General features: G+C 44.6%; 1 protein-coding gene across 1 annotated transcript in view; it reads right to left on the minus strand.

The window, feature by feature from the left end:
* Nucleotides 1–314: 314 nt before the first annotated feature.
* plcd4a (phospholipase C, delta 4a) overlaps nt 315–26,274 on the minus strand; it is a 64,083-nt gene continuing 38,123 nt past the window's right edge. The window contains exons 12-19 of the mRNA XM_076880403.1: nt 23,671–23,694; nt 19,155–19,169; nt 8,354–8,510; nt 8,153–8,269; nt 2,963–3,141; nt 2,718–2,850; nt 2,109–2,258; nt 315–507 (exon numbers count right to left, since the gene is read on the minus strand). Of these exons, the coding sequence (XP_076736518.1) occupies nt 416–507; nt 2,109–2,258; nt 2,718–2,850; nt 2,963–3,141; nt 8,153–8,269; nt 8,354–8,510; nt 19,155–19,169; nt 23,671–23,694 (867 nt within the window). The 3' untranslated portion in view covers nt 315–415. The remainder of the gene's footprint in view (nt 508–2,108; nt 2,259–2,717; nt 2,851–2,962; nt 3,142–8,152; nt 8,270–8,353; nt 8,511–19,154; nt 19,170–23,670; nt 23,695–26,274) is intronic.

The following is a 26,274-nucleotide window of genomic DNA, read 5'->3' on the forward strand; positions in this document are numbered from 1 at the left end:
ATGTGGTCAACATCATTACATGAACGTAGGACCATTTAAAGTTGAACTGGAAATGTTTCCTCCAGTGAAGGATCAAAAACAAACAGTACAACAGTACTATTACATCAAAATAGTTCTGATCCACCACTGAAACTATGATTTCTCATGATATCGATGTTTATATTTGTTCATAGAAAAAAATTCTGCACAAAATCGATATTTTGAGATTTTTTTTTTATTTCAAACATTAAAAGTATGACAGAGTAAGAATAATGCAAAAATCCTGTAACTTCATATTTTTCTCATCATGAATGTTTTGACATTTTGTGCAGCTTCATTAAATAAAGTGATTGTTAAAAAAATGATCTGAATGTAACAGGATCAGGTGGGAACTGTTTTCAGATTAATGTTATAGTATGAAGAAAGAATCCCACAGCTATTCCAGATGTTTGATCCTGAGGTAAACAAATAAGGAGGAGGGAGGTATACTGGTCCCATCTTTGGATAACAGGTGAATGTGACGATAACCTAAGAACACAAGAGGAAACAATTAGGAGGCAACGAGGTATATTTATACACGCCGACAGATGAGAGACAAAATACTGCAAATGTCATGTTATGGTTCTACTAGTGAGGGTTTTCACCACATCTTTCAGACTCTTATTGTATAATGGAAAATAAACTGGTTCCCAGTAGTCCAGTTCCTTGGAATCGTTGGTCTGCCTGCCTATTGATCCCACTTATCTGTTCCACTCTCACTACAATCAGCTGATTTGTGTGTCAGAGGAGGAAAATAGTGGTGCAGTGTACAGTGTGGATATGGAAATTACTTATTATTGCACAAAAGGACGAGAGCACGATGGTAAAGTGCAAACTGCATCCAGGACAGAAAGAAATGCGTTATGTTGCTAACACAATCTTCTCTTTGCAAGCATCTGCACAGCATGCTAACACTAGGTTAACTTTAACATCAGTCTGGGTTCTTGGCTCAGTGAATGGCGACTCCAACCCAGCAGCCAGATCCTAAACTTCAACAGGTAACAAAAGCAGTGATGAGCCGTCAGGCTAAATACTAAGAGAAAGATCACATGTGTGTCCTCACACGTAGGGATGTGTGTATGTGGTGTGTAACTGTAGCCTCAGGTTCACATTGTTAAATGCTAATTATGAGACATTTCAGGTTATTTTATAGAGAAACGCCAAAGTAGCAGTTCAACATTGTTTTCTTCTCTAATTAATTAATGTACTCCATTACAAATGTAATGTGTGTGTAATGTGTGTAATATATGACCGCTTCTGAATAATGACCGCAACACTGATCACAAACAGTAAGTTTGCATAAAGAATATAATGTGTTTGATGCTTCTTAGCAATGGTGATGACTCTCAAAGAGGAGCACATGAAAACCCAATGAGAACATGGGGGGGTTGTATCCTGATAAGTCTAATTGTTGAATGTTGCCATTGTGTTTCTTAAATTTGTACAGCGTTAGTTCAAGCAGTACGATCAAAGCCATTCCTTTGATCCTGACCACCTCTCCAACCATTCTGTGCTGGGGAGGTTTTATTGTAGATACATCCTATCTGAAAGATCTGTTTCTTTTGATGTAAGCTTCCAGGGTTTACGACCCTTTGGTCAGCAGAAGGTCTGACACACACACACACACACACACACACACACACACACACACACACACACACACACACACACACACACACACACACACACACACATTCTTACAGAAGTTCACACATATACATACAAATGCTTTGTCTCAGAACCAAGGGGGCGTGGCTTTGTTCTGACATGTTTTGTGTGAACTGTGTCTCAATAAAAAGGGCAGCGAGGGAGGTCGTGGTCGAGGTCATTTTCATGGTGGACACAGATGAGGCCTCCCTTGCGCAAGTGTTTGATCGATCGACTGTCTTGTTTTCTTCATGATGAATAAGTCTCTAGAATTAGCGGGGCTTGTGGAAACACAGACCCAACATATCCTTGTAGGGTCTAGCTCACAATATTAACCACCTTGAGGCAACTGTTGTTGTGATTTGGCGCTATACAAATAAAAATTTGTTTTAAATGTTAATGTGAATATGAAGACAAAGTTTAAAGAAGAAACTGATCCGTACCTTGCTGCATGCAGCTCAGAGGGAGTGTGTACTGGCCCACAAAGTCATTCTTAGATGTCTTGTCATAGTCTTCCACTACAAAGCGCACCATGGCCAGCTCAGGCGTGTGAATGGTGAAATGCAGAGTGTCATACCACATGGGGTTAAACCCTGTGAAAAGGATGAACTGCTCAGCACCAGCGCTCAGACAGGGTCTAATATATCACATTTAAAATGGTTTCTGATGAAGCTTAAACATAAGTGCAGTAAAGAAGGCCTGTAATCACTCATCTACCTGCTTTCCTGTTCTTTACATGACTACTGCTGTACCACGCTGTCAGTGTCAATGCTGACATCATTACTAGTCTAATCTGAGCCAATCAGCCTCCGCTTTGCACGGTTTAAATCTGTGCTCTCCGTCATTCTCCCTTTAAGACCCACCTCTTCCCCATCTCCACCTCAGACACCTCAGCCAGAGCTCCTGGGGGGTCCGGTCCTAAACCTACCACGGCTGGGTTTCCATTCTGCCACGATGGGTAATCGCAGTCTAACTTTTCTATCTCTATAAATGATGTCCAATTCTTCCAAGTGATCTCTCCTTATCAAACTGAAGTCAGTGTGAGTATGTACCGTTGTTCTCAATATATCTCGTCTCTTGCTTGGCCTGGTCCATAGGAACTCCATGGACCTCCACTCTGACCAGAGGATCCACTATAGAGTCTTCTTTGATGTTGACTTTGGGTAACTGCTGACCACTGATCACCTTCATTACATTTAATGAAAACACACATTTTGTTCAGCGTGGTAAAGACGTCACTTTTAAAGAGATCCATCGATTTTTTAATGAAAATATATATAAAAAATCTCTCTTTCACCTGTACGGTGAGGACAACAGGATGGTAGTGATCCCGTTTCTGAGGCATCTCAGGGTCAAACCTTACGTCCGCCTCTCTCATGAAGCTGGGCTTCAACACATAGCCACAGCAGCCGTTCTGACTAAAATGTCCATCGTTCACATCCATCCCCTCCCCTGCTGTCTGGAAGTTTAAAGCAACTGAGTGGAAGAGGAGAAAAATCATTTTTTGTGGGGATTTTGGGGAAATGTTTGGGTCTGTTCAGTTCTGATTAAGTGCATGATGTGCTGGGCCACTTGGCATTTTGTTGTTTTATTATTAAAGCTGCACAGATTTTAGCTTCAGCCAGGATCATTCAGTATAATAAGTGGTGACATTATGTGGACAGATATTATTTATGTTTTATTTGAAGGAAAAATATTTGTTTCATCTTAAAGTAATTTTAATTTTCCTTTCTGGATATCCTTCCTCATCTGTCACTGACATTTGAATTTAAATGAATAAAAAGTGTTTTACGAAAGTCTCCTTACATTTGTATCAGTTTCTTCCTGGGACGCCTAACTGTCACATTTTGTTTGTCAGCAGGCTTAGTTGTGAATTTAATTATATTAATATAATATAATTATATTAATTATGAAAAAACTGAACAAAAATGTGAAATAAATAATTATTATATCCAAGCATATTTGTTAGAACTCAGAAAATCACAGTTTTGTGTAAATAATAATAATAATAATTCAATACAATTATTTGTTGGTGTCAAAGAAAAACACAATAAGATAAATAAAGGGTTCATTTTGCAAAGCTGAGTTTCTACTATGGAAACTTAATGACCATTGACGCACAAACAATACTTTAGACTGTGCTGAGCCTGCTGACCAACCCTGTTTCTAACCCTTCAAACACGTCATCAGTACGTCATTATAAAAAGCTGAAAAAGAGCATCTTTGTAAATGTACACACAGAACTCAGATTGTTAGGATGCCTGGGTCGTTGACCCAGGGTATTTGAGTTTATTATATTATTTATACTTTTTAGTCTTTGGTTTCTTTGAGTTCTGTCTTATGGTTTATGTCTCTGTCTTCTTTAGTTGCTCTGTCTCCCCTATCACCTGTATCCCCTTGTCTAGTTCGCGTCTATGTGTATCCTTAGTTCCTATATCCCCGTGTTCAGTCAGTGTTTGTGTCTGCCCTGGTCCCACGTCTCTGTTCCCTCTGTAGTGCCTGCATGTGAGTCTGTGTTATGTGTTTCCTGTTTTACTTTGAAGGTCTCTGTCTTATCTCAGTGTGTTCAGTTTACGCTTCCTTTTGTCTCGTCAGTTCTGATTTGCCCCAGCTGTGTTTCCCTCCTGTTATTCATTCCCTGATTGCTCCTTCTGTGTATTTAAGCCCTGTGTTTCTCTGTGTCCGTGTCGTGATCTACCGTTTATTTTGCTGTGTGTTTTGTCAATCCGCTGGTGTTAGTTTATTTTTGACCTTTTTCCCCAGTTATGTTATGTTTGAGTTCAGCATTAAAGCTGTTTTGGTTTAAGTTCTGTCTCCGGAGTCTGCACCTTGGGTCCTATTCCTGTCTGCACACAGCCACACCTAACAGAAGATCGCGACCAGAACATGGACCCTGCAGACTCCTTTTTCTCAGAGTTCAGCGGCGAGATGGAGCGGCTGGTGAGCCTGCTCGACCGCATCGCCCAGTCCTCGGATTTAAGGACCATGGCAGTGGGGCTGAGCGCGGTGGAGGCCATCATTCGGCATAATCCCCGGCTTAGGCAGTTTGCTAAGGACACTGAGTTGGGGAACACCATAACTGCCTGGAGAGAGCAAGTCAGGGCTAGTGAGCTTGCTCTCTCCCTCACTACATCTTCCCCACCGCTGCCGCAGGGCAACGCACACTCTGCCTCATCGCCACTGCAGGCTTCCTCCCCTTCCTCACGCCAGCCGGGACCTTGTTCGCCTGTCCGTTCGCCTGCCTTTTTCTGGCGGCTGTGTGGTCGGAGGATGAGGAGGAGGTCTCCGTTTCTCCACCGGTTCCTGTTCCCTCGTCTAAAAGGAAGCGACGCCACCGTCGCTCCTCTCCTCGGTCATCCGTTCAGCCTCACGCCACGTGAGCTGGAGGGCCCGGGGAGCCCGTTCAGCCTCACGCCTCGTCAGCTGGAGGGCCCGAGGAGCCCGTTCAGCCTCACGCCTCGTCAGCTGGAGGGCCCGGGGAGCCCGTTCAGCCTCACGCCTCGTCAGCTGGAGGGCCCGGGGAGCCCGTTCAGCCACCTGTCTCCGCTGGAGGGTCCGAGGAATCCGGTTGTTCAGTCTGACGTCACTAGCCGTGTCTGGGTCTAAACTCCGCTGCAGGTCCATATATCAAACGATCACTATGGCATTACTGAGAGTTGAAAAACTGTCTAAAGTCTTTCATCTTTAATAAAATGATCAGCGTTCTGCTCTACCAGGTGTAACAATTGAGTTTAACATCCAGGCATCCATGAAAACGGAATTTATGACATTTAACGGAGTTAGAAGTTAGCAGGGAGTTAGCTCGCTAGCTTCTATCTAAATACAATATAGCATGTCCTGACTGCGGGGTTTTGGAAACAAATTAAAACGTACAGCTCTGTTATCACTTCCAGCATAAATGAAGACAGAAAACTAAACAGCAGTGACGTTTGTAGGGTTACTGAAGTTGGGCTAGCTGGTATATAATGATGTGCTACGTGACCGCTTGCGACATAGCTATGTTAGCATAATATAAACAAGCTAACTTTTTTCCACTCGATAAAAGTTACCGTGAGTGTTCTCGGTGGTCAGGAACAAATGTAATCGCATGGCAGGATGCTGTAAAAGGACCAAACTTCAGCCAGGAGAACAACTGAGATAATCCATCCACAATACGAGGTTAGTCATTCATATACTGCTGCATGGGCTGGGCTGTAGCTACATCCTAAGGTTTTAAAAACTGAGCTTAAATAAATGATTAGCGGTAATAAAAGCCGAGGGAGGTCAACAGTGATCACTGACTGTTTTAGGAGCTTTTTGAGATCAAATAGAAGAAAATACATAACATTAAACATGTTAACAACACAAAAGCCATATTAAACGCAGACTGCTTTAGGCCCGGAAGTAGGATTCGTCGCGTCATCACTGAACAACCGGATTGCTTCAGCCGTCTCTTCCTGCTGGAGGATCCGAGGGGCCAGTTCAGCCACCTGTCTCTGCTGGAGGGTCCGAGGGGCCCGTTCAGCCACCTGTCGCCGCTGGAGGGTCCGAGGAACCGCTTCAGCCGACTCTTCCTGCTGGAGGATCCGAGGGGCCGTTCAGCCTCTTGCCTCGTCAGCTGGGGGTCCGGGAGGACCCAGCCAGCACGTCCCAGTGTCTGCTGATGGTTCTGGCGAGGCCGTTCAGCCACCACCGGCTCCTCCGCCTGGTCCGGCCTCAGCCTCTGTAGCTCCGCCTGGTCCGGCCTCCGAGTGTTCAGCTTCATCTGCTCCTGAGGTCTCCATGCTGTCTGTTCCTGCACGTCCTGCACGTCTTGTCCGGCCTGCACGGCCTGCTCGTCCTGCACATCCTGTCCGGCCTGCTCGTCCTGCACGTCTTGTCCGGCCGATGACTGGACGTCATTGCCGTCATGGACGGCCCCCTGAACTACGTCGCCGTCGGTGCCTCCCGCCCGGCCGGCCTCCTGATCTGCTCGGTCGCCGTCGGTGCCTCCCGCCCGGCCGGCCTCCTGATCTGCTCGGTCGCCGTCGGTGCCTCCCGCCCGCCCGGCCTCCTGATCTGCTCGGTCGCCGTCGGTGCCTCCCGCCCGGCCGGCCTCCTGATCTGCTCCGTCGCCACCGGTGCCTCCCGCCTGGCCGGCCTCCTGACCTGTTTTCTGGGCTCTTGGACCATCAGCCTCCGGGCCGCCCCCCTGACCTGCCCGGGTTTGGACTGTTGTGCCGTTAGCCTCCGGGCTGGCCCCCCTGAACTTTTTTGAGACTATTGCCTGGGCCTCTGCGCCTTTCGTGAGCTCTTTTGTTTGTTTGCTTTTGGACTGTGCCTGGGCCTTGGTGCTGTTGTTTTGGACTTTGTTCCTGTGTTTTGTTCTGTTGCTTTCCGGGCTCCGTTGTTTGTTCTTTTTTTTTTTTTTTTTTTTTTTTTTTTTGTTTCTGGCTCCTTGTTTGGTTTTGTTTCGAGCCCTCCATCCTGTTTCCCCCGCCGCCCGCCCTGGTTGGGTTGTTTTTGTTTTGTTTTGTTTTTTGTTTTGGTGTTTTGGTTTGGGCTGTCTGGAAGCCAGCCCTTAAGGGGGGGGTACTGTTAGGATGCCTGGGTCGTTGACCCAGGGTATTTGAGTTTATTATATTATTTATACTTTTTAGTCTTTGGTTTCTTTGAGTTCTGTCTTATGGTTTATGTCTCTGTCTTCTTTAGTTGCTCTGTCTCCCCTATCACCTGTATCCCCTTGTCTAGTTCGCGTCTCTATGTATCCTTAGTTCCTATATCCCCGTGTTCAGTCAGTGTTTGTGTCTGCCCTGGTCCCACGTCTCTGTTCCCTCTGTAGTGCCTGCATGTGAGTCTGTGTTATGTGTTTCCTGTTTTACTTTGAAGGTCTCTGTCTTATCTCAGTGTGTTCAGTTTACGCTTCCTTTTGTCTCGTCAGTTCTGATTTGCCCCAGCTGTGTTTTCCTCCTGTTATTCATTCCCTGATTGCTCCTTCTGTGTATTTAAGCCCTGTGTTTCTCTGTGTCCATGTTGCGATCTACCGTTTATTTTGCTGTGTGTTTTGTCAATCCGCTGGTGTTAGTTTATTTTTGACCTTTTTCCCCAGTTATGTTATGTTTGAGTTCAGCATTAAAGCTGTTTTGGTTTAAGTTCTGTCTCCGGAGTCTGCACCTTGGGTCCTATTCCTGTCTGCACACAGCCACACCTAACACAGATGGTGGCTGCTGCTAAACATAGTGTTAAAATAAGGACAATACCGACTTTCTGCTTTAGTTTTGCTTCAGAAAAGATCTAAAGACGCTGAAAGGAGCCTGATTTAGGGGATTCCTGCCAGCAAACCTGGTATTTCTGTATTTTACCTGGACTACCATGAAAATAAAACTCCTAATCATTCCAAATTAAGAGTGAAATTATATCATCAAGCAAAACATATCACAGTGAGAAGTCAGGCATTAATGTAAATGATCTGAGAGCAGCGTTGAAAAATGCTTGATATAGACTTAAATCTGTCTTATTGTTGCATCACCAATTTGGCAACCAGCATTCCACATTTCCTGAGGATTAAAATTGGAAGAGTCTGTTCGAAAACCACTGGGATAAACTCTGCTCAGCTGCCGTGAGTTATGGTGCACAAATTCAGCCCCTGAAATAGATATCAGAAAAGTTACACTCTCGTGTGGTCAAAAACAAAATCTGTATCAGAAAACAAGCATGTGAGTGAACTAACCGGCGTCTCTAAGGTGTTTCCGGGCTTTAGACTCTGTGAAAGAAGCCACCTCATAGAACTTGGAGTGAATACGTGAGTGTTTGAAGCTAGTGAAATGGACACTTTTGCAGTAAACAACACAGTCTGACAGCTCCTTAGAGAGGCGTTGCTTTGACTTCTGTGAAAAACACAAAGGACAAATGAAGTAAGACACTGAATGAAGGCATATATAGTCGTTGCTATGCAGACGATGCCCCGTTATAGGAAACCAGAAACCTATCACAAATCAGTCAATTGAAATATATAGCATTCTTAAAGCCGTGGGTAAACTGTAGATTTCTAAATTCAGACAAAAGTTCTTATTGTTCTTGGCCTTAAAATTTTTAGCAACCTGATGTGTAGCCAGATGCTAACTGTGGATGACCTTACCTTAGCCTCGAGGAACACTGTGAGGAACCTTGGAGTCATTTTGATCATTTTGGTCCTTCAGTGCACATATTAAACAAATATGTAGGACTGCTTTCCATCTCCATCATCTGTTCAGTTGCTAGTTTTGCAATAGGTTGGGGTCCTCATTATTACACAAAATTAGAAGCATCTCCAAGTGTTGCTGAAAAAGTAGTTCATGCATTTGCTACTTCTAGGCTGGAGTCCTATAATTACTTTATTATCAGACTGTTTTAAAATCATAATTAAAATCAGCCTAAAAGTTGATCCTTAACACTCCAGTGAGAGTAATAACTACGTGTAGAAAGAATCACCATATTTCTCTGATGTCAGTTTCTTTTCAGGGGAACTACATGTATGTGAATGAGAGGGAAACGGGTCGAAAGGTGAGCATCAAGGACAAAAAACGGGGAAGATAGGTGAATTTAAATACCTGGGGTCACCCATTCAAAGAAACGCACAGAGCACAATAGATGAAGAGAGTGCAGGAAGGGTGGAGTGAGTGGAGACAGGTGTCAGGGGTAACGTGTGAAAGAAGAACAACAGCAGGAGTGGAAGGGACTGTTTAAGATGGATATACTAAATAAAGGATTTTAAATATGGAGTTGGCAGGCAGGAGGAAAACAGGAAGACCGCAGAGAAGATTGATGGATGTAGTGAAAGAGGATATGCAGAGGCTTGGAATTACAGGAGGGTGACAGGGATACGGTGAGATGTAAGGAGATGATCGGCTGTAGTAACTCCTAAGAGGAGCAGCCTTTTAGGGGAAGAAGCTACTTCTCCTTGTTGGCATCTGTAAAGTTCATTTAAGATTATTTTCCTCCCAAACTAAATCTTGAATAATGACTCTAAAACACTGTATTATCCAAATAAAGCACCCTAGGAAAAACTGATGCAGGCTTATTTGTTTGTAGAAGTAGAATGGGAGGCGGAGCCTTCAGCTATCAAACACCTCTCCGGTTACAATTTGGGAGAAAAACACAACTGCTACATTAAAGATTCGACTGAAAAAAACTTAGAACAGGACAGGCTGATCCTGAACCATCTGTTTGTTATGCTGCTAAAGATTGCTTTATCCTTGTCTCCTTATGTTCTCTTTTTTCTATTTTCTTACCCATCTTCTCTTTGCTGAGCCTGGTTCTGCTGGAGGTCTCTTTGTTTTAAAAGGGAGTTCTTCCTTCCCACTGTCGCCAAATGCTTGTTTAACAGGGATCATGATTGCTGGGTTTTCTCTCTTGCATTATTAAATACTATGTTTCAGTAAAAACCAGTCAATATTCATTCCTTCATCCTCCATGCTCGTGAACAGCTCCCAGTCTCAGGTGGATACTCCTGCTACATGAGGCCTAGCTGGTTGAGGTCTAAGCATCCCCCCAAGCATATTTCTTCCCAGATAATTAATGCCCCAACACAAAACATCTCATGCTGAACGACGTTACAGGCTACATGACTTTGGCATTTTTTCAGTTGCTTTTTCTATGTAGGTGATTTCTATCTACTGTTACTCTTCTAACAAAAGCCTAGCTCCATCTGTGAAACATGGTGAAGGCAGTTTCATGGTTTCAGCTTTGCTGTATCCCGGCCACTACGTCTCAGCATCAAAGACAGAACAAAACAATGTTGAATTACAACCACTTCAATTTCTTACATAAAAGCTGTCTGACAAAGCAAAGCAGGCTAAGCGATCTCAAAAACAACATATCAAGTCATCATTTAAAGAAGCTATAAACTATAGAACAGAAAACGATAAAACAAAGTAATTGAGATCAACAGTCTGGAAAAGCTTACAAACCCACTGCTAAGACTCTGATCCTCCAGTGAACCATGGTAAAAGCCATTATCCACAAAGAGCGTAAACTGGAACAGAGGTGAACCCTCGTAGGCCTACAACAATTATTCCAAGAGTGCATCAGCGACTCATCCTGGAGGTCACAGAACCCAGAACAATATCCAGAGAACTGCCCCTCTACTTCCCACTGTTAACACAGTTAAAGGTAAGTGTTCATGAATAAGAAAGACTGGGAGACTGGGCAAGAATGGCATTCAGGAGTTCCAAGACGAAAACCACAGGTGACCAATAACACAAAGGCTCATTGGCCAATAAAACAACTTAACAATCTCCAAGACTTCTGGGAAGATATTATGTGGACTGATGAGACAAAAGCTGAACTTTTTGGAAGGTTTCCATCTCATTCCATCCGGTATGAAACTAACACAGCATTTCATAAAAAGAACATCATACCAACAGTCAAACGTGATGATAGTGTTATGGTCTGAGCCTGAATAGGTGTAAATGATGGATCATGTAATCCAGCCAATATTTGTCCTGGTTGTGAGAACTGGAATCGGATCCCTCTGATTGACTTACAGACTTTTAAGGATGACCAAATCTGGATATTTGGTACTCTAACTGAGATGCAACGAAAACGCTAAAAAAAAAAGACAAACAGATGGCAGCAAAAATTTGCTTTCTTAAATCTGCACACTATCGAAGTTTTAGAACACCCCAATCTTTCCAGTTATTTATTGCAATTCAGGTCGTTTCCCGTCCAATGAATAACTTGAAATGGTACAAAGGTAAGTGGTGAACTGCCAGAGGTTAAAAAAAGGTAAGTTTAGTTCTTACCTTTGCTTTAGGGCAAAGTGGGGTGATTTGTGCCAGCGGGGAAGTTGTGCCACCCCTGTTTCTAGGGAACCATAGAAGAAATTGGTCATGTGACCACACATTTTTGCAGAGCCAGCCATTTCACTCATCCTGCAAAGAAGAGAGCCTCATTGTAGCTCAGAGTAGCTCACAAGAGATTTATAGTTTCATTCCACTTAACAACAACATTGACTGTGAGCATTCAGACACCCAGAATGATGATGATTGTGACAGGAATCTATCTGCTGGGAGTTTGCCGTGATTTGCTGGTGGCTAATTGCCAATGTTTTCAAAGTATATTTTGAAATGTTTGAGTGTCATGCACCACTCTTTTGAAAAAAAAAAAAGATGTTTGGCTTCAATTATTGTGGTCTAAATGTGCAGCAGGGCCCCAAAGCAGAGTTGGATAATGTTTTGCATAATGATGTTTAGGTTGAAGCCTAACATCAGGAAAAACCTCTAGCACTACCTGCCTATGATCATTGATTTTACACTCAAAGCAGCACAGTGCTGTAATTTTTGCCTCACAGCAAGAACGTCCTGAGCTTGATTCCACCCTCAGGCCAAGGCCCTTCTGTGTGGAGTTTGCATGTTCTCCTCATGTTTGCATGGGTTCCCTCCGGGTACTCCAGCTTCCTCCCACAGTCCAAAGACATGCAGTTAGTGGGGTTATGTTAATTGGAAACACTAAATTGCCCATAGGTGTGAATGTGAGTGTGAATGTTTGTCTCTTTGTGTTAGGCCTGCGACTGACTGGCGACCTGTCCAGGGTGTACCCTGCCTCTCGCCCTAAGACAGCTCCAGCACCCCCACAACCCTAACAAGGATAAAGAAGAGAATAGATGGATGCAAGTTTCATCAGTACTTCCATCAGCAAATGTAGGGTGCAATGCCAACTCAACCACAGCCCGGTACTCTGTTTCGTTCACCCTCACTGATGAGTCCAATCACCGCAGAGTCATCAGAAAACTTCTGAAGATGGAGGTCTCTGTGCAGAAGCTGAAGTCTGTGGTGTAGAGGGTGAAGAGGGAGGGGGAGAGGACAGTCCTTGTTGCTGATCACCTTGTCAGGCACACAATGTTGAAGACACATATTGTAGTCAGCAATGCAGGCCACGGAAAAGGCATCCACCTGCATCGCTGTCAGCTTATCACCCAAGAGGGTCAGGCTGGTGGTGTTCAATACACTGGACAAAAACATGACACTCACAGTGGTCACCAGCTGGTTCAGCTGGGTGTAGATTGAGCCTCCTTAGCTCGAGGAGACTAAATAGGATCCTGATGTGGTCTGACTATGGGTCGGGGCTGGTCCAGGATGAGTCTTTCCAGGGTCTTCATGACGTGGAAAGTGGGGGCCACTGGGATGTGGCGTATTTGGTACAGGAATCAGGCATGACATCTTCCACAGCACTGGGACGCTCGGACTCATCATGAACACTTTGTGAAAGACTCCATAAAACTGGGGTGCACAGGCCTGGAGGACTCACCCCGTCTGGTCCAGCAGACTGGCCTGATTGGAGTCTTCTCATTAGTCTCTGAACCTGGCCATGAGTAAAAGTGACCGGTGGGGGAGGGGTGTCAGGACTCTCACAGGAAGCTATGGTACAATATGGAGAGAGAGGGAGAGACACTGGAGCGGCTGTGGAGTGCTGGCTGACTGCAGTATTGAATCTGTTGAAAAATACATCCATGTTGAAAATTCAATTCAATTAAATTTTATTTATATAGCGCTAAATCACAACATAAGTCGCCTTAAGGTGCTTCATAGATACAGAGAAAAACCCAACAATCATATGACCCCCTATGAGCAGCACTTTGGCGACAGTGGGAAGGAAAAACTCCCTTTTAACAGGAAGAAACCTCCAGCAGAACCAGGGTCAGGGAGGGGCGGGGCCATCTGCTGCGACCGGTTGGGGTGAGAGAAGGAAGACAGGATAAAGACATGCTGTGGAAGAGAGACAGAGGTTAATAACAGGTATGATTCAATGCAGAGAGGTCTGTTAATACATAGTGAGTGAGAAAGGTGACTGGAAAGGAAAAACTCAATGCATCATGGGAATCCCCCGGCAGCCTACGTCTATTGCAGCATAACTAAGGGAGGATTCAGGGTCACCTGGTCCAGCCCTAACTATATGCTTTAGCAAAAAGGAAAGTTTGAAGCCTAATCTTGAAAGTAGAGATAGTGTCTGTCTCCTGAATCCAAACTGGAAGCTGGTTCCACAGAAGAGGGGCCTGAAAACTGAAGGCTCTGCCTCCCATTCTACTTTTAAATACTCTAGGAACAACAAGTAGGCCTGCAGAGCGAGAGCGAAGTGCTCTAATAGGGTGATATGGTACTACAAGGTCATTAAGATAAGATGGGGCCTGATTATTTAAGACCTTGTATGTGAGGAGCAGGATTTTGAATTCTGGATTTAACAGGAAGCCAAACAGGAGAAATCTGCTCTCTCTTTCTAGTCCCTGTCAGGACTCTTGCTGCAGCATTTTGGATCAGCTGAAGGCTTTTCAGCGAGTTTTTTGGACATCCTGATAATAATGAATTACAGTCGTCCAGCCTGGAAGTAATAAATGCATGAACTAGTTTTTCAGCGTCACTCTGAGACAGGATATTTCTAACTTTAGAGATGTTGCACAAATGGAAGAAAGCAGTCTTACATATTTGTTTAATATGTGCATTGAAGGACATGTCCTGGTCAAAAATGACTCCAAGGTTCCTCACAGTGTTACTGGAGGCCAAGGTAATGCCATCCAGAGTAAGAATCTGGTTAGATACCATATTTCTAAGCTTTTCAGGGCCGAGTACAATAACCTCAGTTTGATCTGAATTAAGAAGCAGAAAGTTAGCGGCCATCCAGGTCTTTATGTCTTTAAGACATTCCTGCAGTTTAACTCATTGGTGTGTGTTATCTGGCTTCATGGACAGATAGAGCTGGGCGTCATCTGCATAGCAGTGAAAATGTATGCTATGTCTTCTAATGATGCTGCCTAAGGGAAGCATGTATAATGTAAACAGAATTGGTCCTAGCACTGAACCCTGTGGAACTCCATAATTAACCTCAGTGTGTGAAGAGGACTCTCTATTTACATGAACAACCTGAAGTCTATTAGATAGATATGATACAAACCACTGCAGCACAGTACCTGTAATACCTACAGCATGTTCTAATCGCTCTAATAGGATATTAAGGTCGACAGTATCGAACGCTGCACTGAGGTCTAGCAGGACAAGCACAGAGATGAGTCCACTGTCAGAGGCCATAAGAAGATCATTTGTAACCTTCACTAAAGCTGTTTCTGTGCTGTGATGAGCTCTGAAACCTGACTGAAACTCTTCAAATAAACCTCTGCAGATGATCTGTTAGCTGTTTGACAACTACTCTTTCAAGGATGTTTGATATGAAAGGAAGGTTGGAGATTGGCCTATAATTAGCTAAGACTGCTGGGTCTAGAGATGCTTTTTGAGTAAAGGTTTAACTACAGCCAGCTTGAAGGCCTGTGGTACATAGCTGATCATTAGAGATAGGTTGATCATATTTAAGATCGAAGAATTAATTAATGGCAGGACTTCTTTGAGCAGTTTTGTAGGAATGGGGTCTAAAAGACACGTTGATGGTTTGGAGGAAGTAATTATTGAAGTTAACTCAGAAAGATCAATTTGAGAAAAAGAGTCTAACTTAACATCAATGGTACTAAGAGTAGCTGTAGATAATATTACATCTGTGGGATGATTACTGGTAATTTTTTCTCTAATGATTAAAATGTTATTTGTGAAGAAGTTCATGAAGTCATTACTAGTTAACGTTAAAGGGATGGTTGGCTCAAAAGAGCTCTGACTGTTTGTCAGCCTGGCTACAGAGCTGAAGAGAAACCTGGGGTTGTTCTTATTTACTTCAATCAGTGACGAATAGTAAGATGTTCTGGCTTTGTGGAGGGCTTTCTTATAAAGCAGCAAACTATTTCTCCAGGCTAAATGATGATCCTCTAAATTTGTGACACGCCATTTCCTCTCCAGATTACGAGTCATCTGCTTTAGGCTACGTGTTTGAGAATTATACCACGGAGTCAGGTACTTCTGATTAGAGACCTTAGTTTTCACAGGAGCTACAGTATCCAGAGTCGTACGTAGTGAGGAGGTGAAATTATTAACAAGATGATCGACCTCTGTTGGAGCAGCGTTGAGATAGCTGCTCTGCTCTGTGTTGGTACAGGGCATTGGAGATGATAACAGTGGGTGGATTATATTCTTAAACTTAGTTACAGTGCTTTCAGAAAGACATCTACTTTGATAAAGTCTACTCTCCACTGCTGTGTAATCAATTATTGTAAATGTAAATGTTATCAGGAAATGATCAGACAGGAGAGGGTTTTCAGGAAACACTGTTAAATGTTCAGTTTCTATGCCATATGTTAACACAAGATCTAGAGTGTGATTAAAGTGGTGGGTGGGTTCTTTTACATTTTGAGAGAAACCAATTGAGTCTAATAACAGATTAAATGCCATGTTGAGGCTGTCATTTTTAGCATCTACATGGATGTTAAAATCACCCACAATAATTATTTTATCTGAGCTCAGAACTAAATCAGATAAAAAGTCTGAGAAATCAGACAGAAACTCTGTGTAAGGCCCAGGTGGACGATAGATGATAACAAGTAAGACTGGTTTCTGAGTTTCACAGCTGGGGTGGACGAGGCTAAGCATCAGGCTTTCAAATGAATTAAAAGTCTGTCTTGGTCTTTCATTGATTAATAGGTTGGTGTGAAAAATTGCTGCCACACCGCCCCCTCGGCCTGTGCTTCAAGATTTCTGGTAGTTAGAATGACTCGGGGGTGTTGATTCATTTAAACTAACATAATCATCCTGCTGCAACCAGGTTTCTGTAAGGCAGAGCAAATCAATCTGTTGATCAATTATTAAGTCATGTACTAACAGAGACTTGGAGGAGAGAGACCTAATATTTAATAATCCACATTTCACTGTGTTACTCTTTGGTTCAGATGTGGATACTGTATTGTTCTTTCTTTGTAATTGTTTATGTTTAAGTTGTTTGTTGCTGGTTTTTAGTTTGTTTTTTGTCTGTTTGGAAGCTGACACAGTCTCTATGGAGATGGGTTTTTGGGGGGTAGCAGGAGGAGAGAAGCTGCAGAGAGGCGTGTAAGACTGCAACTCTGCTTCCTGGTCCCAACTCTGGATAGTCATATTTTGGGGGGTTTAATAAATTTGTCCATATTTCTAGAAATGAGAGCTGCTCCATCCAAAGTGGGATGAATGCCGTCTCTCCTAACAAGACCAGGTTTCCTCCAGAAGGTTTGCCAATTATCTATGAAGCCCACATCGTTTCTGGGACACCACTCAGACAGCCAGCAATTTAAGGAGAACATGCAGCTAAACATGTCACTCCTGGTCTGATTGGGGAGGGGACCAGAGAAAACTACAGAGTCCCACATTGTTTTGGCAAAGTTGCACACCGATTCAATATTGATTATAGTGACCTCCGATTGGCGTAACCGGGTGTCATTACTGCCGACGTGAATTATGATTTTACTGAATTTATGTTTACCCTTAGCCAGCTCTGCCCCTGGAAGACAACTGACTATGGTTGCCGGTGTCTCTAGCTTCACATGTCTGAGAACAGAATAACCAATTACCAGAGTTTAACCCCCGGCGGGTGTGTCGCCGAGTGGGGAAAAACGGTTAGACACATGAACGGGTTGGTGGTGTACCTGGGGCTTCTGTTTAGGACTATGCTTCCTCCTCACCGTGACCCAGCCGCCCTCTTTCCCCAGCTGCTTGGGGTCTGCCGGGGAACAGCTAACGGGGCCTACACTATCTTCGGCTGTGCGCCGGGGAGCAAATCTATTGCACAATCATATGGCCTGTGAGGGGGCAGTGACTGAGCTTTGCTTTTATTAAGCACTTCACGTAAGTCATAGTAAATGGTGGGGACGCCTGTGAGGTCGGGTGACCTCTCACTCAAGGGAGTGGCCTCATTGGGCCTGGGCACACGTGCGCAGGTCAGACAGTTTGAATGGCAAAATAGACTCCAGCTTATCACCTTCTGTCCCTCCCAGTCCAGGTGGGGATTGTGGAGTTTTAACCAAGGAAAGCCTAGAGTGAGGGGCGAGTCTGCAGAAGGGAGAACATAAAAGGTGACGCTCTCTCTGTGATTACCTGAGGTGACTAAAGTGACGGGTTTGGTGATGTGAGAGATCTGGGCGAAAATCGGATTATTTAATGCACGCGCTGGAATGGCCTGCTCCAGTCGAGTCAGTGGAATTCCTAACTGTGTGGAAAGGCCTGTGTTGACTAAATTCTGCTCAGAACCGGAGTCCACTAATGCCTACAGGGAATGGAGAGCTTGATTACTTTCTAGAGTGACTGTCAGCACCAGTCTGGGTTTCCTGGTGAAGTGTGAACCGCCCACCCGTACCCCCGAAACTACAGGTGGGTCGCTCCATCTCTTCCTGAGGCAGGATGCGACTAAATGCTCCTGCGAGCTACAATAAAAACAGGCAGAGCTCAATCTCCTCTCTCTTTCCTCTGGAGATAACCGAGAGTGGTAACCCTGAATGGGTTCGGGCTTAATGTCCACGACGGAGGTGGACGTTCCGGCATCCAGAGGCTGAGAGACCATAAGCATGGGCGCCAGCGAACGCGGCGGGGTGCGGGGAAGAGAGTACTGTGATTCGCGGCTTCTCTCCCTCTCTCTTTCCCGCAACCGGTTGTCAATGCGGAGAGTGAGAGAGGCCAGCTCCTCAAAGGAAGCAGGCTCATCACGGGTAGCAAGCTGATCCTTCATAGCATCACTTAATGACTGCAGGAATACTCCCTGCAGTACTCGCCCTGACCAACCAGCCTCAGTGGCGGCGGAACCCGATAACCAGACTCAAATGCAGATCACACAGAGGCACGGACGAGTGTGATAAACAGAACTTTATTTCCTAGGGCCTGACAAATACTGTGAACTATGAGGAATAACATGGGACTTCAATTACGGTGGTAAACAGGAGTGACGCTAAACTATGAGAAATACTAGACTTAGGAAAGCACCAGAGAATTGTGATGAGGAGATATGTACAGGGGCACGGGGCAGGAAACATGACCTGGAGGCTCTGAACACTAGAATGAGAGGAGACAAGTTTTAGTGACTGAGTCTGTGAATCCTGGTGAGTATGAACCATAAAGAAACATTCTTACTTTGGCAGGTGGAGGAATGGCAAGGAAGGAGTGAGTGGTCCGAGTGAGCAGTTTTTGGTCTCCAGGAGATGGTGGTCTGATTGAGTACTGTGACAGGAGGGCAGGCAGGTGAGTGAATCCGAGAGGTGCTGTGACGCAAAGAGCTGCCAAGCACAAACCAGCTTCCGGATGAAAGTGTGTATTGCCAGGAGATGGAGGTGGCAGACAACAGGATAGTGTGGTTAGCTGAAGACTTGGCGAAGAGGAGAGGTGAGCGCTGGTCTTAAGTACTGGCAGCTCAATTGCCAGCAGGTGTGGAGACATGCAGGAAAGCAGCAACTCCGCCCTGGGGTGGAACTGTGACTGAGTGGAAAAACCCCAGCACTCACCCAGACCACGACACCGTGATGTTGCCAGACCTTTGCTGCTGCAAGCCTCCACAATCCGGTGGGATATCCTCTGATTAGACAGAGCTTTACAGAGATGGCTGGATTAGCAAGAGCAATCAAATAAATATATAATCTGAGTGTGGTCAATATAGGTATGAAGCGCATACACCAGACACAAACTGTGCTGGGAAGGTTACTTTTAAAATGTATTCCACTGCAGATTACAGATTACATGCCCCAAAATCTATTTTACAACGTATTCCGTTACGTTACTCAATGACAGTAACATATTCTGAATACTTTGGATTACTTAATATATTATCATGCTTTTTACAACTACACGAATGTACTACTGCTGTTATTACTATCACTGAAGGCTACTCACCATACCAATACCCAGCAGTGGCTTTTGATATGGGGGACATGGGCGGTTGCCTAGGGCGGCATCATGATGGGGGCGGCATCACAGGCATTGGCAAAAAAAAAAGTTGCTCGTACTCATGCTGCCCCGACATCATGTCAGCAAACTTTGGGAATGTCATAGGCACTGATCGGTTTTCTATCGCCCATTTCCTGGGAGTAAGGACGCCCTCCGTTTGCGAGGTGCGCCTGCTGCTTGCGGCACAGGGAGGAGAGGGCGGGGCGGCGGGGATTCACTGGTGGCTGGAGCAGCATCTAATAACCAACTTGCAAAATAAAAACAAAATACAAACAAAACAACAAAACACGAAAACACCAGACATCAGGATACAGACGTATAATTTGCACCGATGTTTTTTCGAAATTCTGTACACGAAAACTGAGCGCGAGAGCCCTCGGTGCGCCTGCTCGCTGCTGAAGTCAAAGTAAACTTTATTGTCATCTCCGCTACATACAGTCCAGTATCGTATTTTCACGACCATAAGACGCACTGTGCTAAAAGGCGCAGTCTCAGTTATGTGTGCCATTACTGTATTTAACACACACATAAGGCGCACTGGATCATAGGGCGCATACAAATACCGTATGCGTATTTAAAAATAAAGCGGGAGCAAACCTGAGTTCGGTACCTTACTCACATTTTTATTACCAGTAATCGTCATCATCAACAACACACAAGCATACAAGTGTGCGTATTTAAAAATAAAGCAGGAGCAAAACAAAGTTTGGTACTCACATTTTTATCATCAATCAAACCCATCGAAGTCCTCATCCTCTGTGTCTGAATTGAACAGCTGCGCTAAATCTCCATCAAACATGCCAGGTTCACTTTCTTCACTGTCAGAGTCACTTTCCGTGCCGTGCGGCTCCTCGGAAATGATGCCGGCTTTTGCGAAAGCTCGAACAACAGTGCCAGCAGACATGTTAGCCCAAGCATCTACAATCCATTGGCAAATTGTGGCGTAACTCGCCCGGCGCTGCCTTCCACTCTTAGTGAAACTGTGGTCCCCATCGGTCATCCATCGCTCCCACGCCGCTCGCAGCCTTACTTTGAACGGGCGGTTCACACTGATGTCCAGCGGTTGGAGTTCCTTTGTCAGGCCTCCTGAATGACAGCAAGCTCACAGTTCCTTTGTTTCACTAGTTTTTTCACATCGGCTGTGAGATGGGCACGCATAGAGTCACAGATTAAGAGCGATGGTGATGCGTGGAAAAAACCACCTGGTCTCCTTACATACACCTCCCTCAGCCACTCTTTCATCATTTCCTCATCCATCCAGCCCTTTTCATTTGCCTTAATGATGATTCCTGCTGGAAACTTCTCTTTAGGCAAAGTCTTTCGCTTAAAAATCACCATAGGCGGCAGTTTCTGTCCATTAGCATGGCAGCCAAGCACAACAGTAAAAGAAGACCTTTCATACCCCGTTGTGTGTATCGCTACCGTGCTGGTCCCCTTCTTCTCCACAGTGTGACTCACCGGGATGTCAAAAGTGAGCGGGACCTCGTCCATGTTAGTGATGTGGCTGGGCTGGATGTTTTTGTCGCCGATGTGTTTGCTGCAGTAGGAGCGGAAGATGGCCAGCTTTTCCTTATAATCCGCTGGAAGTTGCTGCGCTGCCGTAGTCCTGGTCCGGATGGAAAAATGGCACAGTTTCATAAAAAGTGAAAGTGAAACTGCTTTTAGCCGAATGGTGACCGTCGAAACGCTTCTCCCGCTCGTTCTTTGCTCGATGATCCACCGCTCGAGTCTTTCCTCCAACTCGGGCCACCTCGCCTTATGTCCGCGGAAACTCAGCTGCGTTTTCTTGACCTGCCGGAGCTTGTTTTCTAGCTTCCTCCATTTGCGAACCATTGATTCGTTAATCTTAAATTCTCTCGCCGCTGCTCGATTTCCATGTTCCTCCGCGTAGCTGATGGCCTTCAGTTTAAACTGTGCTTCATAAGCGTGTCTCTTTGCCATTTTCAGGGTTGTTAAAACAACGATGTTCCACATAATGCACATACCTGTCCTTTTATACAGGTATGTGCGATTGTCCGGTATATACGATCAACGCCCACACTTCACCCTTTAGCGTTCTCATGGTGTTCTCTACTACGTCCTCCTTACAACACACAGGGCGCACTGCGCTATAGGGCGCGCCGTACTTTTTGAAGAAAATCTAAGACTTTTAAGTGCGCCTTATGGTCGTGAAAATACGGTATATAGAGAGACGACGAGGCTCCAGTTACAGCAGTGCAAGTAAACAAACAATAAATATAAGAAGAGTAAGAAAATAAATATACACTTTAGGACTAGAGGTAAAGGATCAATAACAATTTAAAATTTATAATTTACAGTTTGATGATTTAAAGTCTCACACAACCTGTCGAAAGGGGCGGGGCCGGCTGCTTCCAAATAGAGCACATTTCATTCATAATGATGTAAATCCAAGCCCATCATGTATTCATGATTTCATTCCTGGGTTGTGTGTAACCCCAGAAATACAGCCTAGACAAAGCGAATCTGTGAACTAAGGTGTAGGTTTATTAGGTTATGTTGTGGGGATCCTCGAGTTGGGGGCTGGGTGTTCATACTTATTAAAACCAATGGAAGATGGTCAGTGTTGCTTTTTGGTAATCTCAGTCTCTCAGTGAACGTGCTCCTGTGCCCAGCCAGCACGTCATGGAGTAGCTGGGAGGAATTATCCATGACATCCAAAAACAGTCAGTGATCACTGTCAGCCTCTCTCGGTTTTTATTACCGCTAATCATTTTTAAGCTCAGTTTATAAAACCTTGTCATGTAACTACAGCCCAGCGCATGCAGCAGTATATTAATGACTAACCTCGTATTGTGGATGGATTATCTCAGTTGTTCTCCTGACTGAAGTTTGGTCCTTTTACAGCATCCTGCCATGTGATTACATTTGTCTCTAACCATCAGGAACCCTCACGTTAACTTTTATCGAGTGGAAAAAAGTTAGCGTTCATCCTCCAGCTTCACTGTGCTTATGTTATGCTAAGATAGCTGTGTCGCTAGCGATCTTGTAGCACATCATTACATGCTTCCCAACAAGCTCATCTTGTAACCGGAAGGTTTATGGTTCGATCCCCAGCTCTGTCTGTCTTGGTCATTGTGTCCCTGGGCAAGACACTTCACCTACCGCCCACTGGTGTTGGCCAGAGGGGCCGATGGCGCAATATGGCAGCCTGGCTTCTGTCAGTCTGCCCCAGGGCAGCTGTGGCTACAACTGTAGCTGCCTCCACCAGTGTGTGAATGTGAGAGTGAATGAATAGTGGTATTGTAAAGCGCCTTGAGGGTCTCGAAAAGCGCTATATAAATGCAATTCATTATTATTATTATTATTATTATTATTATTATTATTATTATTATTATTATTATTATTATATACCAGCTAGCCCAACTTCAGTAACCCTACAAATGTCACTGCTGTTTAGTTTTCTGTCTTCATTTATGTTGGAATAGCAGATAGAAGATAGCAGAGCTGTACATCTTAATTTGTTTCCGAAATCTCTCGGTCAGGACATGGTATATTATATTTAGGTGGAAACTAGCGAGCTAACTTCCTGCTAACTTCTAACTCCGTTAAATTTAATAAATTCTGTTTTCATGGATGCCTGGATGTTAAACTTAAATGTTACACCTGGTAAAGTAGCAACGCTGATCATTTTATTACAGATGAAAGGATTTAGCCAGTTTTTAACTCTCTGTGATGTCCCAGTGATCGTGTGACCTGCAGTGGAGTTTGGGCCCAGGAACGGCTAATGACGACAGACTTAAGGACCGGATAGGATGGTCATTTGTTTCCTGGCTTTTGGAGTCTCAGTCAAAGGCGTATCCTTCAACTGAAGCTGGAGTTGCTCCTGATGCATCTACTGGAGTTTGAATGTGTATCTAAATGTTAGAGAAGGCACTCGGGTATAGGAAAAAGCTTGCATGAATATGCGTGTCATTGGGTGAATGACACTTGTTGTAAAAATTACTTTTCAAAACATCAACCCTAGAAAAGGACAACATGCTAATCCTGGCAAACACTTGCTATTCATAAGCATGAAGGCCCTTGGTGGACGGAGCCCTTGCACTTTGGTTGCAGACATCTTATGATCACATTTGACCTCTAAAAAGACAAGACAGAAAAAGCACATTCGGATTGAAAGGGAGTGTCCCCCCGTTGCTCTATGTAACCACCGTTGGACTGTCTTTTCTTAAATTAGAACTGAAGAGAAACATCTCTAGAGCTAGAAAAGTGTCTAGCAGCTCTAAACAGCTGATATGGAGCTTGCATTGTGCTGTGCCATCACATATCACATTTTGAAAATTTCCCTGGCCAGTTGCATTCAAAAGTCACCAAACTTTATTGATCTCCATGGGGAAATTCCTCTCTGCATTTAACCCATTCACTCAGTGAATCAGTGGGCAGCCATTGGGCGCCTGGGGAGCAGTGTGTAGGGACGCTACCTTGCTCAGGGGTACCTCAGGGTAGCCATTCAGTGGATTCGAACCCCCGACCTTCCAATCATGGTGGTGTTTATTTCCTCCCATAGTAATGCTGCTGCCTTGTCTCCCACAGGAGTGTTTGTTAATGGGAGGAAACATGGTGGCCTGACCCAGAACTGTAACCATTAACCTTGAGACAGTTCTCGCTGCCCACGGTGGGTGAGGGGTTGTCACTCCCTAAAACATCTAGAGACAAAGAAGATCTGCAAATGCTATTTGATCTATTTAACTATTTAAATAATATGCAAATATAATACTGTCATATACTGGGATTTTTCCAGTGTTTTCTCCAGCCACCAAGTCCAGATCCAGCCAGATTTTCTGCTACTCTTTAGTGGTAACTTGGCTTCTCTATGTAATTTCTTAGATCTTTTGACTTCTCGTGGCTAATGATATTCTCTCCCTGTTTCCAGTCTGTCTCAGTTTGGGTCCAGGTTATATCACTTACCTGCTTGGTTCACCTGTTCACTCAACACTGCTCTTCTTCTCTCCACCGCACTGGTCTAAGCTCAGTCACTGTTTCATTACTCACCTGTCTGCCCTCCTGGACCCTGTCTCCCACTGGAATCGGAGAGAGCGATTGTTGGAGCTGAGAGAGTCTAGCAGTTGCTTCCCCTCCCTGAAAATCACTTTACTCTGCTCAAGTAAGCAAAGTTCACCACCTCCAGTCAGTGTAACTGGAAGGTTTTCCCCTGGACCAGTGACACCAACTCTATTTCCCTCTCTCCTAGTGAGCCCCCTCCTTGTGAATCCTGTTCTGTTTCCCTGGGTGGGTCTGCCTTTGAGTTCCATTGAGTGCTCATGGCTGTTTCAGTCTTGTGACAAACTTGTGTGAGGTGTTTGACACTTAGGAAATGAAAAACAGGAAGAAACCTCCGGCAGAACCGGGCTCAGGAAGGTCATCTGCTTTGACCGATTGGGTTAAGAAGACAGGATAAAGACATGATGTGGAAGAGAGACAGAGATTAATATGATACAGTGCAGAGAGGTCTATTAACACATAGTGAGTGAGAAAGGTGACTGAAGAAGAAACACCCAGTGCATCATGGTAAATGGTAAATGGCCTGTATTTATATAGCGCTTTACTAGTCCCTAAGGACCCCAAAGCGCTTTACATATCCAGTCATCCACACATTCACACACACATTCACACACTGGTGATGGCAGCTACATTGTAGCCACAGCCACCCTGGGGCGCACTGACAGAGGCGAGGCTGCCGGACACTGGCGCCACCGGGCCCTCTGACCACCACCAGTAGGCAACGGGTGAAGTGTCTTGCCCAAGCACACAACGACCGAGACTGTCCAAGCCGGGGCTCGAACCGGCAACCTTCCGATTACAAGGCGAACTCCCAACTCTTGAGCCACGATCGCCCTATGGCCATGGGAATCCCCCAGCAGCCTACACCTATTGCAGCATAACTAAGGGAGGATTCAGGGTCACCTGGTCGAGCCCTAACTATATGCTTTAGCAAAAAGGAAAGTTTGAAGCCTAATCTTAATAGTAGACAGGGTATCTGTCATCCAAATCCAGACTGGGAGCAGGCCTCAGAGAAGAGTGGTCGGAAAGCTGAAGCCACTGCCTCCCATTCCCATCAAAGTCATCTGTTTGAGTGGTACAATGGCGGGTGACGGATGCAATTGGGAGAGGGTAAATTATTATATATCGTGTATGTATTAATAGGGTTACACCCATGCCTTGGGAAACCGCAGGTGGGAAGCAAATACAATGTAAACAAAATTGGTGTTAGCACGTAATGCTGTGGAACTCCAGTTTGCCCATGTAAACAGGGAACCTTCTTCACACAATAAGGTTAATTATGGAGTCTATTATTCCATAATTGGTTGGAATCATATATAGATATGCGAATAAAAGTTTACAGATTTTAGCAAGGCTATCTCTCTGCTCACTGTAACTTCTCCCAAGGACTACTTCTGATAAGACTCATGGTTCAACCAGCATTTGACTTCCTCAAGAAACAGTTTTTAATGCAAGCGATTTATCGTAGAGATCAAAACAAATGATCCTGAATAGGGATGGGTATCGAAAACCGGTTCTTGTTGAGAACCGGTTCCCACTGTTTCAGTTCCTTGGAATTGTTTGCCATTTTTGCAAACGATTCCCTTATCGATTCCTGCCAGGTAAATGACGTCACCACGTTGCCGAGCGTCATTTACCTGGCAGGAAACACGGCACGTAAGTGGCTCAAACGCTCAAAAGTTTGGTTATACTTTACGAGAACGGATGACAACAGGGCAACTTGCAATACTTGTAAAGTAGATATTTCATTTAAGGGAGGAAACACTACGAATATGCAAAAGCATTTGCTCACAAAACACACGATGACATTAAATGAATGTCGTGTTTTTAA

Source organism: Maylandia zebra, linkage group LG23 (genome assembly GCF_041146795.1).
Source record: "Maylandia zebra isolate NMK-2024a linkage group LG23, Mzebra_GT3a, whole genome shotgun sequence".
NCBI classification, from domain to species: domain Eukaryota; kingdom Metazoa; phylum Chordata; class Actinopteri; order Cichliformes; family Cichlidae; genus Maylandia; species Maylandia zebra.